General features: G+C 42.0%; 2 protein-coding genes across 5 annotated transcripts in view; both read left to right on the top strand.

Annotated features, from left to right (window-relative positions):
- Window positions 1-2,704, top strand: part of LOC111955895 (oxysterol-binding protein-related protein 3) — a 41,775-nt gene extending 39,071 nt beyond the window's left edge. For all 3 annotated transcript variants that reach the window (XM_023976259.3, XM_023976257.3, XM_023976258.3), the window contains exons 19-22: window positions 137-281; window positions 415-541; window positions 669-791; window positions 1,347-2,704. In XM_023976259.3, the coding sequence (XP_023832027.1) occupies window positions 137-281; window positions 415-541; window positions 669-791; window positions 1,347-1,443 (492 nt within the window). In that variant the 3' untranslated portion in view covers window positions 1,444-2,704. The remainder of the gene's footprint in view (window positions 1-136; window positions 282-414; window positions 542-668; window positions 792-1,346) is intronic.
- Window positions 2,705-7,318: 4,614 nt separating this feature from the next.
- The window catches only part of LOC111955430 (gasdermin-E), an 18,323-nt gene continuing 8,720 nt past the window's right edge, over window positions 7,319-16,921 (top strand). For both annotated transcript variants that reach the window (XM_023975659.2, XM_023975660.2), the window contains exons 1-3: window positions 7,319-7,651; window positions 9,106-9,343; window positions 9,519-9,711. In XM_023975659.2, coding sequence (XP_023831427.1) covers window positions 9,133-9,343; window positions 9,519-9,711 — 404 coding nt within the window. In that variant the 5' untranslated portion in view covers window positions 7,319-7,651; window positions 9,106-9,132. The remainder of the gene's footprint in view (window positions 7,652-9,105; window positions 9,344-9,518; window positions 9,712-16,921) is intronic.

A 16,921-nucleotide genomic window follows, 5' to 3' on the forward strand; every position in this document is an offset into this window, starting at 1 on the left:
TAGAAGACTTTTTATTAAATCATTTATAACATGATTTAACAGAGTTTGACAGTTTCAAATTGACCTGACGTTTTGTGTCCTTGGTTTGTTAATTAATTAGTTTATTATTAATACGTTTTGCGTATTTAACCCACAGGCGAGATCGTGGAGCTCAACGGTTAACGAGATAGAGGGCATGGTCACGGACACAGGGGGGCGTGTCATCCACTCCTTCTTTGGCAAATGGCACGAGGGCGTGTACCAAGGAGTCCCACCTTCTGCTATCTGCATCTGGAGAGCAAGTGAGTGACTGGCTCTTTGGACTGGCCATCAAAACTCAACCCTACAGTAAATATTATAGCTTGATATGTTGTCCTTCGCCATAAGAGTTGACATTTGTTTGTGTAATATTATAGTGTGTGTGTGTTTGTGTAGACCCCATGCCTGTGGACCAGGACCAGTACTATGGCTTCACTCAGTTTGCTGTAGAGCTGAATGAGCTTGACGCTGCCCTGAAGCCCCTCCTACCCCCCACAGACACACGCTTCCGGCTCGACCAGAGGTACGACACACCCGGGACTATCTCTCTCATGATCTTTCTCATGCTTTTTCTCGCTCTTCACTCACTCACTCACTCACTCACTCACTCACTCACTCACTCACTCACTCACTCACTCATGCTCTTTCAGGTGTTTGGAAGAAGGGAACGTTGAGGGGGCTGAGGAGCAGAAACAGAGGATAGAGGAGCTCCAGAGGGGGAGGAGGAAAGTCCTGGAGGAGAACAATGTGACACACAAACCACGCTTCTTCAAGTACGCAACCGTGTGTGTCTCTTTCTGTCTGACTTTAGCAGACAAGGGAGTTCATTGGTCGCACATTTGGCCTCGAACACAGAACAAGTCAGTCTTCCTTCTTAGCTGCATAGTATCCTATACAATATGGAAAAGGTCTGACGGAATGGCGTCTGTCTATAGAACTTACCACACTGTCACTGGTGTGTATAGCACTCCATTAGCCTCAGTGTCTGACTGGTCAAAACAACACCATTAACAGTTGTTCTCAGTGGATTCAGGAGATCTCAATTTMACTTTTTAGGTTGTACTAGGGGTTAGGGTTATACAGTTATCATTTTTACATTTGAGTAATTTACCAGACTCTCTTATCCAGAGCGATTTACAGACTGTCTTAATTAGGGTTAAGTGCCTTGTTCAAGGGCACATTGACTGATTTTTCACTTAGTTGTCTCAGGGATTCGAACCAATGAACTTTCGGTTACTGGCCCAATGTTGTTAACCGCCAGGCTACCTGCCTCCCTGGGCGCATTATGACATYTGTGTTGTGTGACTATTGTTTTGTTTATTTATCAGGAAATCAAAGGATGACACGTGGCTGAGCTCTAATATATACTGGGAGCAGCGGAAGAACCCCAGGTTCAGCAGAGAGGACTTCCCTGTGCTGTGGTGACCTCTGACCTTACCTATAACCCTGTGACCCCATGGGAGCACAGATCTAGGGTCAGATTATTCTCGCCTACAACAAACCTTAACCAATACAGGGAAAACTCAAAACTGACCTTAGGTCAGCACTTGGGGACAACACTCTGTCCTGTTGACTATGGACCGCTGAGTATCAGGGCCCACGGCCAAATTTGGGCTTCCTGCTTCTGTAGGTGGAGACGGAGCTAACTTAAGACGGAGCTTTCACTTGACTCTGTGTTTAAAAGAAAAGAGCTTCCTGTTTTGTTTTTGTCATTACTTTAGTCTATCTTCTTTCAATGTCATCCTTTTCTCTGTATATTTGTCAAATGTATATTTTATGCTGTCACTTTAGTACGGATGCAGTCCAGCCACCAAAGTGTCTTAATTGAGCAATAAGGCCCGAGGTGTGGTATATGGTCAACATACCACGGCTACGCGGAGTGCCTGGATACAGCAATTAGCCGGGGTATATTGACCATATACCGCAAACCCCCAAGGTACCTTATTATTATTATTATTATTATTATTATTATTATTATTATATACTGCTTACCAATGTAATCAGAACAGTAAAACCTTTTTTTTTTTGTCATACCCATGGTATACGGTCTAATATACCACAGCTTTCAGCCAATCAGCATTCAGGGCTCAAACCACCCAGTTTATAATATGGAATGATTTACTACTCAGGAAAACCTGCTGTAGATGATTATGCAAATCCTCACTCACAGTTGGTGAGTTAAAGTGCCTCATTGCACTTTTATGATGTCATACCACTCTTATTAATGTAGTCTAAAGAAGCACACCGATGGAGTCTTGTAACTAGGAGATTGTACTTTTTCTTAAGGTCAAACACTTTACTGTACGATTCTGTCCAATCACAATACAGACTGTCTTAACTCCTCAACCATTGGCTGACAGAACTTATGAAATAAGGCCACATGGAAATTCATAAGACTGAGTGTTAATGCCTGTGTGCTGCCCCGTGATAAGATTATATGTACTGTATATCAGTAAAGTAATAGAGCATTATCTATGAAGATGAACAATAAAACAGTGGAACTGTTATACTAGAGTCAGAATGACAACTTTGTGTYTGTGGTCATGTGTTCGTTTGGCATGTACAATGCTTAATTTGAGACAAATTTTGTTCCGGAACCTACGTGTATTTGGTCAGATCCGGTTACTCTCATGGCATGAACAATTATTTTCAATGTACAAATTCTAATAAAAGCAATCAAAGTTCATTAGAGTTGCCTCTTCGTTAATTCTCCTGCCCCCACAAAAAAACTATGTGAAAAAGTTGATTTTCAGCCTGGGCCTATATTCTAACAGCTGATTGGGGTTGGTCCAGCTCGAGTTTATGGTTTGCGCAACATTGTAACCTACTGTATGTGTGAGACCAACTGGTGACCGTGGCTGTGTGAGAAGCACGCCTGTATCTCTCAAGTAAATAGAATGAGATTAACTTTCTAAGATCTCTCTGCTCTGATAGACAGGAGCCTGCTACTCTCATCTCTCTGCTCTGATAGACATGAGCCTGCTACTCTCATCTCTCTGCTCTTGAAATAACTATGAGCCTGCTACTCTCATCTCTGCTCTGATAGACATGAGCCTGCTACTCTTCATCTCTCTGCTCTGATAGACATGAGCCTGCAACTCTCATCTCTCTGCTCTGATAGAACATGAGCCTGCTACTCTCATCTCTGCTCTGATAGACATGAGCCTGCTACTCTATCTCTGCTCTGATAGACATGAGCCTGCTACTCTCATCTCTCTGCTCTGATAGACATGAGCTGCTCTCATCTCTCTCTCTGCTCTGATAGACATGAGCCTGCAACTCTCACTCTCTTGCTCCGATAGACATGAGCCTGCAACTCTCATCTCTCTGCTCCGATAGACATGAGCCTGCTACTCTCATCTCTCTGCTCTGATAGACGAGCCTGCTACTCTCATCTCTCTGCTCTGATAGACATGAGCCTGCTACTCTCATCTCTCTGCTCTGATAGACATGAGCCTGCTACTCTCTTCCCTCCAGCGTTGCACTATCATTTATTTCCTTATAGAGTCATTGCCACTCGAACAGCACCCCTGAATAATTTAAATACATTTGACAAAGTTAAAGAATTACTGTCCAGAAATGAATGAAATCATTCAGAATATCCTACTCCACCACGAGAAGGCCTATCCTTTAGCTGCAGAGGATAAATAGKTTCTTGTGGATTGTAGCCCAATAACAAGGAATTGCCTACAGTCGGGAATGCGTGGCAAATATGTCAGTGAACAAACAGCATGCAGGCAAAACAGGCTTTTCGCAATATTTCAAATACAATCGAGGGAAAACACCGACTGGATAGCAAATGGCTCCTGCTGAAAAGAGAAGAGACTATGCTGTAGGCTACCAACATATTTGATTAACTTCCAAATATTTTCTTCAAGTAAAACAAGAGCGAGACAGGCTTTTGGCACGAGCGCATCAKSACCAGCGAGTGAACTGAACGTCATTGTGTGAGTCAGTGAAACTGGAAAGCATTTTTAAGACAATTTCCRCCGCATTGTAGCCTACAATATGCGTCTCTCCACACCTAGACTATTGATGGATTCAGGACAAGGTCATTTTTATTGATCTCAGTTTCAGTGTCAAAGTGGCCTGCCATTTCGATCATTTGTGCTGTATTAAAAAAGATTATGCCAAAGTCTCCAGTCGTGTAAAATGACGTAGAATTGCATGAAATACGTTTATAAAAGGCCACATTTCTATGCGTTTATAAGTGGCCACATMTTTCCCAATGTGTGCAACTTCTGTTAGAGCAATACAGCAGAGGCACTATGTGACTACGCAAATGCGATGATATGCATGCAACGCGTTATTAAGGTGCATTTGTTTTCTGTCTTTTTTATTTATGCGTTTRGGTTTCTCAGAACTCCCCCACCCCCTCTCGTGCCCACATTTTGTTCCTGCACCTCTGGAGTTACAAATTAAACACTGGGAATGTACAGCAGTGGTGGAAAAAGTACCCAATAGTCATACTTGAATAAAAGTAAAGATGCCTTTTTTAATAGAAAATTACTCTAGTGATAGTCACCCAGTAAAATACTACTTGAATAAACTTCAAAGTATTTGGGTTTAAATATACTTAAGTATCAAAAGTTAAAGTACGAATAATAAAAATTCCTTATATTAAGCAAACCAGACCGCACAATCCCTTTCTTTGTTTTTCACGGATAGCCAGGGTCACCCTCCAACACTCAGACATAACTTACAAACGAAGCATTTGTGTTGAGTGAGTCCGCCAGATCAGAGTCATTAGGGATGACCAGGGATGTTCTCTTAATAAGTGTGTGAATTGGACCATTTTCTGTCCCCCTAAGCAAGACTGTGAAGCAACACAAACATAGGCACAGACACATGCATACACATGTGTACTTTTTGTGTACTTTACTAACATGTGTACTTTACACCACTGATGTACAGTGTATTTGGAAAGTCAAACACTTTTTTCAACATTTTGTGACATTACAGCCTTATTCTAAAATGCATTTAAAAAAATGTTTTCTCATCAATCTACACACAATACCCCATAATGACAAAGTGAAAAAACWGATTTTGAGAAATTGTTTTATTAAAATTTAAAAACAGACATACTTGATTTACATAAYTATTCAGACCTTTTGCTATGAGACTCAAAATTGAGCTCAGGTGCATTCTGTTTCCATTGATCATCCTTGATGTTTCTTCAACTTAATTGGAGTCAATTGATTGGACATGATTTGGAAAGGCACAAACCTGTACAGTATATATAAGGTCCCACAGTTGACAGTGCATGTCAGAGCAAAAACCATGAGGTCGAAGGAATTGTCCGTAGAGCTCCGATACAAGATTGTGTCGAGGCACAGATCTGGGGAAGGGTACCAAAACATTTCTGCAGCATTGAAGGTCCCCAAGAACACAGTGGCCTCCTTCATTCTTAGATGGAAGAAGTTTGGAACCACCAAGACTCTTCCTAGAGCTGGCTGCCCGGCCAAACTGTGCACTCGGGGGAGAAGGGCCTTGGTTAGGGAGGTGACCAAGAATACGATGGTCACTCTGACAGAGCTCCAGAGTTCCTCTGTGGAGATGGGAGAACCTTCCAGAAGGACAACCATCTCTGCAGCACTCCAACAATCAGGCCTTTATGGTAGAGGGGCCAGGCAGAAGCCACTCCTCAGTAAAAAGCTCATGACAGCCCGCTTGGAGTTTGCCAAATGCACCTAAAGGACTCTCAGACCATGAAAAACAAGATTCTCTGGTGTGATGAAACCAAGATTGAACTCTTTGGCCTGAATAACAAGCGTCACATCTGGAGGAAACCAGGCACCATCCCTACGGTGAAGCATGGTGGTYGCAGCGTCATGCTGTGGTTATGTTTTTCAGCGGCAGGGACTGGGAGACTAGTCAGGATTGAGGCAAAGATGAACGGAGCAAATTACAGAGAGATCCTTGATGAAAACCTACTCCAGAGTGCTCAGGGCCTCAGACTGGGGCGAAGATTCACCTTCCAGCAGGACAACGACGTTAAGCACACAGCCAAGAGAACACATGAGTGGCTTCGGTACAAGTCTCTGAATATCCTTGAGTGGCCCAGCCAGAGCCCAGACATTCCTGATCGAACATCTCTGAAAATAGCTGTGCAGCGACGCTACCATCCAAGCTGACAGAGCTTGAGAAGTTCTGCAGAGAAGAATGGAAGAAACTCCCCAAATACAGGTGTGCCAAGCTTGTAGSGACATACCCAAGAAGACTCYAAGCTACAATCGCTGCCATAGTACAGGGTCTGAATACATATGTAAATGTAATATTTCCGTATTTATTTATTGCAAAAAATTTAAAAAACACTTTTTTTTTGCTTTGTCATTGTGTGTAGATTGATGAGAGGAAAAAAKAATTTCATAAATTTTAGAATAAGGCTGTAACTTAACAAAATGTGGGAAAAGTCAAGTGGTCTGAATACTTTCAGAAGGCAGTGTACAGTATGTTGGTGATAAGTGGTTATTGGTGGTGATTGGGTCACGGGAGGGAAGGGTGTGGTCATTGAGATCTAGAGATAGGCTATTGACCTATTTCTGTGCACAACAGGCACACACACTTTCACAATAACACACTGTTCTCTGACGTTCACATGGTCAATATAACTGGAAAATATACATTTTATTGTCAACGTTATGACTCTGTTGTAAAAAGTGTTCTTCCCACTCTGAAAACAGAATAAGGCTCGACTTCTCTCATATTTAAAGTCATAGTACAAAGAAGAAGTTATGCTTGGGTTCCCATTATGTAATGGACAAATCCTGATTTGAGAAACACTGTGGAATTCACTTGACTTGATGTGTGTTAAGTCAGGACTGTGTGTGCCCATGTTTGGGGGGGAAACTCAAGATTTCGTCATTGTCACATTGACATGGGCACAATATTAGGCTATAGCATTTACAGCACAGAGTAGGTCTACATTCCCTCACACTAAATCCCTATGTTCAACCACTACTGCCCTCTTAAAGTCTGGTACAACCATTGCTTCCTCTAATGCATAACCAACACACGCACACAGTCTTTCACCGCTCATGGTGACCTCTTATCCAGCTTGTTGAATAATAGTCATATTATGCTCTAAATAAATTTATACCGGTTCAAATATATGGAATGAATCAATGACGAGGGGCAAGTCCGCGCTTGTCAGAAAAGTACACACACGCACACTGCTCATATGATAGCAATTACCCCCGTACAACCCCCAGAATGTGGGGGTGTGGTGGCAGCAAAGTCCGCTGTCCCCCGTTTACAGAAGTAGGACCCAACCCACTCTGTCTGACTGATAACTCTCTGCTCCAGTCGATACCATAAAKATCTTTGGACAGCCTATAGTGTCGTTGTGGGTGTGTAGCGGCACTCATTTCAACATAATGTAATATAATCCATAAAGTAGCGGGGTTATTATCAATAGTCTACTATCTGTATAACGGAGTACAACAGTTTAAATGTAAATTGATAAGAACAGGGAATTTAGATAGTTTTACATTTTCTTGCGCTGCTGTTTGGAGTGACTACGGTGAGTTTTACGCGTGTCAGAACCGACATTCCAGAAGTGACAGGCCACGGGACTGGTGCTTTTTTGGAGGCGCTACACGCGATTCCTGTTATCAATCCAGACTACGAAAAGGTAGGCTAATAATAAACGTGTGTTTTTTGTGTTAAATAGCCTGCCCAATGAAAACCTTTTTTWAAATAAATTATAGTGTTTGTGTTTTACAGACTTCTCTTCCCACATTATTGAAACCTCACAGCACATATGAAATAAAACGTCTTGGATCATGTATTTATTTCCCCCCTGGCGCCACATATCATTGAGTAACAGTGTAGCTTCCGTCCCTCGCCTCGCCCCAGGGACCTTCTGCACACATCGACAACAGTCATGATCTAAGCACGGTTACCCATGGCTCCACAAAAGCAACGGCCAATGCAGAGCAAAGGAAACAACTACTTCAAGGTCTCAGCGAGTAACATCACCGATTGAAACGCTATTAGTACGCACCCGCTAACTAGCTAGCCATTTCCCACCGGTTACATTTGTAACCTCAAAATTCACATTGCTTTTATATACATTTTGTTTACTGCTGTTAGTGATGGCTTTCTGTCAATAACAACAATMATGAACTTTTTATTGGAATTCCTAATCCGAATCATGCGTTATTTGCTTATTGCGCAGAAGAGCGTGCTAGTGATTATGTAGTGGGTGGGTGGGCAGTATAAGAGATGGGGAGGAGGTCCTCTATTTACCAAATTGGGATACACTGAAAGAACCTGTATTCAGGGTAGAGTTATAGTCAGTGGTTTGAGGGACTGAAAGGAAGGCGGTGTTGTGATTACACGTTTCCATATCTGTTTACTGATATCTACCTTCTGTCATGTCTCTCTTGATCCCTCCCCGCTCTCTCCTCTCTCTTGATCTCTCTCCCTGAACAGTCTTTCCCTCTCTAGTCATTATTCATTCCTTCTCCTATCCTGCATGTTTTTTCCCCTTGTTTATTTTAAGTATTCCACACTTCTCTTCATCTCTCTCTCTCTCTCTCTCTCTCTCTCTCTCTCTCTCTCTCTCTCTCTCTCTCTCTCTCTCTCTCTCTCTTTCTCCTCCCTCTTTTCTCTCCCTGTTTTCTCGCTCTCCTCCCTCTCTTTCTCCCTTTCTCTCCCCTGCTCTCCCTCTAGATTGCTTTAAATATTTATACTTTGAAAACTGAGCTGCTAGAATGTGGAGGGCGAGGGATGGAGTTAGGGGATGGCGTGTTGTTGTTAATGGTGTTAACACTCAGGGGACTTCCCTCTTGTCCAATCAGTGAGTCATACAGTACTATGATCTATGTTTGAACACACTGTTGGTTGACAGTGACATAGTAGGACAACACACACATGCACCTGCTACACATCTGAAGGGGAATTCTAAGGGGAAATTTGGGGAAATACAGTATGAGATTTGGAGATCACAAAAAAAACAGAGCAGTCATAAAAATCTTTGTATGATTCATTTTGGTAGGGAATAGGGACGCAGGCGGGAGATATAGATGAGCCAGGGGCAACTTCATCTTACTCCAGTGTTACTGTGACTCTGCCTTCCTCCAGGTGTTGGGCCCCGCCCCTTCATAGGTGATGTTTGCCAAGGCAACTGCAAAATTTGTTCGTCAGATCGACCCAGATGGAACCCTGATCTCCGTCTCCCGCCTTAATGACTCAGACAAGTTGGTTCCCATGGCGCTGGTTGTCAAGCGCAACCGTTTCTGGTTCTGGCAACGGCCCAAGTACCTGCCCTCTGACTTCACACTCAGTCACCTGTTGCTAGGAGACAAAGAACTCACTCCAGGTAAAGTAGGGCCATGGTTACTCCTCATATACATCTCACAAACTGTACATCTCATCTTTTTCCCCACACACAACTGTCTAAAATATATAGCCATTCATAACTAACATACATTACCTCTCTGACTCCTACTCTATCTGTCTGTCTTCATACGGCACTTGTCTCTGTACTCTCTCAGACGTGTCTGAATCAGACTTCCTGTCCTATGAGGGGAGGTTTGGAGACAACCTGAGTGGGAAGCTGGATGCCAAGGCTGGATACATCAGTGTCAGTGTGGAGGGGCGGGGCTCCTCAAAGCTCCAATTATCATTCGGCAAGCTGAAAAAGCAAGATGTTGACGTACAGAAGCTACTGCTGGCCTCCAATGACAGGTACTGTACTGTAAATAGACATACACATTAGAGGTCGACCGATTAATCGGAATGACTGATTAATTAGGGCTGATTTCAAGTTTTCATAACAATCGGAAATCGGTAATTTTGGACGCCGATTTTGCCGTTTTTTAATTTTTTTAAATTTCTATACCTTTATTTAACTTGGCAAGTCAGTTAAGAACACATTCTTATTTTCAATGACGGCCTAGGAACGGTGGGTTAACTGCCTTGTTCAGGGGCAGAACGACAGATTTTTACCTTGTCAGCTCAGGGATTCAATCTTGCAACCTTATGGTTAACTAGTCCAACGCTCTAACCACCTGCCTCACGAGGAGCCCGCCTGTTACGCGAATGCAGTAAGAAGCCAAGGTAAGTTGCTAGCTAGCATTAAACTTATCTTATAAAAAACAATCAATCAATCAATCCTAATCACTAGTTATAACTACACATGGTTGATGATACATCTAGCGTGTCCTGCGTTGCATATAATCGATGCAGTGCGCATTGGACTGCCGTTGCTCCAATGTGTACCTAACCATAAACATCAATGCCTTTCTTAAAATCAATACACAGAAGTATATATTTTTAAACCTGCATATTTAGCTAAAAGAAATCCAAGTTAGCAGGCAATATTAACCAGGTGAAATTGTGTCACTTCTCTTGCGTTCATTGCACACAGAGTCAGAGTTTATGCAACAGTTTGGGCRGCCTGGCTCATTGCGAACTAACTTGCAAGAATTTTACGTAATTATGACTTAACATTGAAGGTTGTGCAATGTAACAGGAATATTTAGACTTATGGATGCCACCCGTTAGATAAAATACGGAACGGTTCCGTATTTCACTGATAGAATAAACGTTTTGTTTTCGAGATGATAGTTTCCGGATGACCTAAGGCTCGTATTTCTGTGTTTTATTATGTTATAATTAAGTCTATGATTTGATAGAGCAGTCTGACTGAGCGATGGTAGACACCAGCACGCTCGTAAGCATTCATTCAAACAGCTCTTTCGTGCGTTTTGCCAGCAGCTCTTCGCAATGCTTCAAGCATTGCGCTGTTTATGACTTCAAGCCTATCAACTCCCGAGATTAGGCTGGTGTAACCGATGTGAAATGGCTAGCTAGTTAGCGGGGTGCGCGCTAATAGCATTTCAAACGTCACTCGCTCTGAGACTTGGAGTAGTTGTTCCCCTTGCTCTGCATGGGTAACGCTGCTGTTCCCCTTGCTCTGCATGGGTGGCTGTTGTCGATGTGTTCCTGGTTCGAGCCCAGGTAGCGGCGAGGAGAGGGATGGAAGCTATACTGTTACACTGGCAATACTAAAGTGCCTATAAGAACATCCAATAGTCAAAGGTATATGAAATACAAATCGTATAGAGAAAAATAGTCCTATAATTCCTATAATAACTACAACCTAAAACTTCTTACCTGGGAATATTGAAGACTCATGTTAAAAGGAACCACCAGCTTTCATATGTTCTCATGTTCTGAGCAAGGAACTTAAACGTTAGCTTTCTTACATGGCACATATTGCACTTTTACTTTCTTCTCCAACACTTTGTTTTTGCATTATTTAAACCAAATTGAACTTGTTTCATTATTTTTTTGAGGCTAAATTGATTTTTATTGATGTATTATATTAAGTTAAAATAAGTGTTCATTCAGTATTGTTGTAATTGTCATTATTACAAATAAATAAAAGAAATCGGCCGATTAATCGGCATCGGCTTTTTTTGGTCCTCCAATAATCGATATCGGTATCGGCGTTGAAAAAGCATAATCGGTTGACCTCTAATACACATAGATGAATACACATAGACACACACACTCATTCATACATGCTGTACAAGCATCCGCATCTCTCTCTCTTTCTCTCTTCCTAAATCTCTCCATCTCTGTTTCTGTTTCCTTCTTCTCACCAGACCCAGTCTCTCCAGTTTTGGTCATTCAGTCAAGTCCAAAATGATTGGCACCCTTGATAAAGATGAACAAAAAAGACTGTATGGAATAAATACACTGAACAAAAATATAAACGCAACATGTAAAGTGTTGGTCCCATATTTCATGAGCTGGAAATAAAATACATTTTCCATACGCATTTCTCTCAAATGTTGTGCACATTTGTTTACATCCCTGTTATTGAGCATTTCTCCTTTACCAAGATAATCCATACACCTGACATGTGTGGCATATCAAGAAGCTGATTAACCAGCATGATCATTACACAGGTGCACCTTGTGCTGGGGACAATAGAAGGCCACACTAAAATGTGCAGTTTTGTCACACAACACAATGAATGCCACAGATGTCTCAAATTTTGAGGGAGCGTACAATTGGCATGCTGACTGCAGGAATGTTCACCAGAGCTGTTTCCAGAGAATTGAATGTTCATTTCTCTACCATAAGACACCTCCAATGTTGTTTTAGAGAATTTGGCTGTACGTCCAACCGACCTCACAAGCGCAGACCACGTGTAACCACGCCAGCCCAGGACCTCCACATCCGGCTTCTTCACCTGCGGGATCGTCTGAGACCAGCCACCCAGACAGCTGATAAAACTGTGGGTTTGCACAAACAAAGAATTTCTGCACAAACTGTCAGAAGCATTCTCCGGGAAGCTCACCTCTGTGCTCGTCGTCCTCACCAGGGTCTTGACCTGACTGCAGTTCGGTGTCGTAACCGACTTCAGTGGGCAAATGCTCACCGTTGATAGCCACTGGCACGCTGGACAATGAACACAATTGAATTTTATTCGTGGTCATTTGAATMCACAGAGATACCGTGAGGAGCTCCTGGGGCCATTGTCGTGCCATTCATCCACCGCCATCTCCTCATGTTTCAGCATGATAATGCACGGCCCCATGTCACAAGGATCTGTATACAATTCCTGGAAGCTGAAAATGTCACAGTTCCTCCATTGCCTGCATACTCACCAGACATGTCACCCATTGAGCATGTTTGGGATTCTCTGGATCGACGTGTACGACAACGTGTTCCAGTTRCCYCCAATATCCAGCAACTTCGCACAGCCATTGAAGAGGAGTGGGACAACATTCCACAGGCCACWATCAACAGCCTGATCAACTCTATGCGAAGGAGATGTGTCGCSCTGCWTGAGGCAAATGGTGGTCACACRAGATACTGACTGGTTTTCTGATCCACGCCCCTACCATTTAAAAAAAAGTTATCTGTGACCAACAGATGCATATCTGTACTCCCAGTCATGTGAAATCCATAGATTAGAGCCTAATTATTTCAGTTGACTGATTTCCTTCTATGAACTGAAATCTTTGAACTTGTTGCATGTTGCATTGATCTTTTTGTTCAGTGTAATAATATACTGAGCTATATTGTATGCAATTGGTTTTTGGAAAATAATGTTATACTAATACAATAGAAAAAACAAAGATATTTTGTTTAACAAGTAATACAAAAATATATATAAAAAAGAAAGGGGTCAAAATGATTGGCACCCCTGTTTTCAATACCTCCCCTTGTGAGGATAACGGTACTGAGCCTTTTTCTGAAATGTTTAATGAGTTGGAGAACACATTGGGAGGGATCTTAGACCYTTCCTCCATACACAATCTATCCAGAMCCTTGATATCCTTAGTATGTGCTTATGGACTGCCCTCTTCATTATAAACCACAGGTTTTCAATGGGGTTTAAGTCCYGAGACTGAGATGGCCATTTTAAAATGTTGWTTTTGTGGTCAATMAACCATTTCTTTGTGAGTTTTGATGTATGCTTGGGGTTATTGTCTTACTGGAAGATCCAATTGCGGCCAAGTTTCAAGAGGCAACCAGGTTTTTGGCTAAAATGTCCGGGTACTTGGTAAAGTTCATGATGCCGTTGACCTTTGGAAGCAAAYTATCCCCATAACATCCAAGATTCACCACCATATTTTACAGTAGGTATGGGGTTCTTTTCTGCATATGATTCCTCTTTTCGATGCCAAACCCACCACTGGTTTGCGTGACCAAAGAGCTCTATTTTAATGTCATCTGACTATAGAACCAGATAGAGGTCTACCTGTGCCCAGCACCTGCCCCTTTGCCCTCCCACTCACTAAGTACCCTTTTGGGTGGTGGTATATATATTTTTTGGTGTACAGGTTTGGTCATCGTTGTCCAAAACCCATTACCCCCAAGTCGTTGTGACGTTGTCAAGTTTGCCACCCCTAGCCCTACGTCGTCCTTTGGCCTGCCCTGTATGGAGCTCATGTGTGCCATCTTGTCTTTTTCTTTCCTGTATGCACATTGTGGTCACCCAGTATCCAAACATGCACGGCTTGAAATGCAGTCACCGGTTAAGTGTGTATAGCAAGCTACCTAGTTTAAATATCAACAGCACTGCCACAGCAGCATAACATTTGATTAACACCTGATAACACTTGATTTACATCATCCTTAATATTCCGTCTGGTTGGCTGATAGCTTATGCACAGACTGCAGCACTTAATAATTGCCACTGAAGGGTGCTGGAGGTGCTGCAGCACCCATGATGAATTGAAATACATTTACATTACTGCTGTCTGTTCAGAAAGAAATGAAACAATTCAGAATAGTCTACTACACCATGAGAATGACTATAATTTATCCACAGACGATCAATAGCTTCTTTTAACAAATAACCTAGCTGTTGATTGTGTGTAGCCCAATAACAAGGTGTAGCCTACAGTCAGGAATGTGTGGCAAACCTGTCAGTGAACAGCATGCATACAAAACATTGTTTGAATATTTGAAATACAATCGCGGGAAAACACAGGTTAGAAAGCAAATAGCTCCTGCTGAAAAGAGAAGACTCAACATTTTCTGCTATAGGCTACCAACATATTTTATCAACTTATACAACAGAGAGATAGGCTTTTGGCACGAGTTCATCGGCCATCACTTGCAAGTGAGCTGCGCATCATTCGGTGAGTCAGTGAAACTGGAAAGCTCTTCCCAGACCCTAGGCTACTAAAAATGGTCGCCATTTCTACCACTTCTGTAAGCGCCTCTACTCTATGCCAGACTCTACAGCTCTATGCCAGGCTCTATAGCTCTATGCCAGTCTCTACAGCTCTATGCCAGACTCTACAGCTCTATGTCAGACTCCATAAAGTATTTATCTTCAACTCCAACTTGCGATAATCTATCATCGCATCTACATCAATCGCCAATTAGTCCAACCGTAACATCACAAGCATAGGATTGAAATAGTATTGGTGGCAAGCAAGAGAATTAATGGGGGGTAATTGGCTAAATAGCCTTATTTGGAGGTTTAATTGAATAAGTCTGCGAGGACTAGTCATGCTGTAGTGGGAGAATAGAATTCACTCGTCAAAATAAAAATAAAGGAAATACAAAATAAAGCCAAAATAAAACTAAAAAAAAGTACCATTGAAGACAATAAGTGGAGCCAAGTGTTGTTACAACAATACCGGTGCTGAGTATGCGAGGACGAGGGAGACCCACCTGCACCGTCTTTCTACCTGCACATCACCTCTACACACCACTCTCATTCAAAACTAAACACCAAGACACACAATAACACTGTAACTCATGCCAACTGGGAGAACAACAAACATATTCTATGATGCTTAGAACTCAATGTGAAACGCCTTCCACCACTTGGATATAACTCAATGAAACGCCTTCACACCGAAATGGAACCAATTGGTAAAATACGCCTCACACTCGGAGAAAACCCTAATAACACCCCTTTCACACTTGGAAGAATGTCCACAATCCTAATCAGGGGCATGTTTCCCAATATGAAAAATGTGGCTACTCCCCTCCATCGCTTGATTATTAAAAATTTTTTTTGACATTCAGATATGTTTATTAATCTCAAGAATTCTATTGAACATACTAACTTGCCTCCTGTTAGTTGCCACAATAATATCACAATGTTTCATAGCCTATTTATTGATATTATTCTCACTCATCACAAATTCTAAGCAATTTAGATGGGGGGGCCTCATTGATGCATGTGAGTATGCATCTATTACGTTGATGATATCTGCTAAATCTTGCTATGTTAGCTTTGCAATTTTGTATCTCATTCTATTCGAACTCTCTATATTAATAATTATACTTCATATATATATCTAATTCCTAATCTTCGAGACTTCTATTTGATATTATATGACGGCTGCTATTTGCATTGTGTATATTAGTTATGTGGATTAACTAGTTATTGAGACACTAGCCTGTTTTTATTTTAATTAGTCAAATCGGACGCTGCCGATCAAACGTGAGACCGTGTGTCACTGCCTGATCCTGTTTTCCCTTGTTTTTCTATTTATGAGTATGGTCAGGGGCAGTAGTGGTGGTGCTTATCGTTGTATTTCTATGTTGGCGATTTTGTGTCGCCTGTATATTCTCAATCAAGCAGCAGCTTCAATCGTTTCCCTGATTGAGAATCATACAGCAGCCTGGTTCACTGGTTGTGCGATGTTGTCTACCGTGTTCAGTGTTTCACCACACTACTTTCGTTTCTGCCACTTCTCGTTTATTTTTGTACTTCATTTTCAGTTCGGTTTAAATAAATTCAATTATGAGCACAACCACTCGGCATATTCGTCCGATCCTCTCGCCCACGTACAACCTCGTCCCAGATAAGAGACAAAATAACAAATCGTTAACAGCGTAAGATATGAGATCACAACTGTATGCGTCTGAACACCAGAATCTGAGATGTTATTTATCTAAATTTATAATAATAATAATGATCTATTCCAATGCAGCATATCATCCATTTGCGTAATGTCATAGACGCTAGAGTCTCGCATAAGCTTAGAGTCTGCCTATAGATCGCTGTAGAGATCTCTGTTATAATCTGTAGAGTCTTCAGTAAGCTCGTACGTCTGATAAGCTGTAGAGCTGAGCATAGACTGTAAGTCGGCATAAGCTGTAAGCTTGCATGAGAGCTGCTAACTGATAACCGTAAGTTCTAGGCATAAGCTGTAAGATCTGCATAGACTTAGGAGTCTGCATATGAGCTGTAAGCTCTAGGTAGTAGTAGCTGTTAGATGTGCGCATAAACTGGTAGAGTCTGGCATATACTGTAGAGTCTGGCATATTCAGCTGTAGATCTCTAGCATGAGAGCTTATGTCGAAGTCTGGCATAATCTGTCAAATCTGCATTAGCTGTCGACAGTTCTGCATGACTGTCGAGTCTGCATGGAGCTGTATATGCTATTCATAAGCTGTAAGTCTT

The sequence above is a fragment of the Salvelinus sp. IW2-2015 genome, linkage group LG31, assembly GCF_002910315.2.
Source record: "Salvelinus sp. IW2-2015 linkage group LG31, ASM291031v2, whole genome shotgun sequence".
NCBI classification, from domain to species: domain Eukaryota; kingdom Metazoa; phylum Chordata; class Actinopteri; order Salmoniformes; family Salmonidae; genus Salvelinus; species Salvelinus sp. IW2-2015.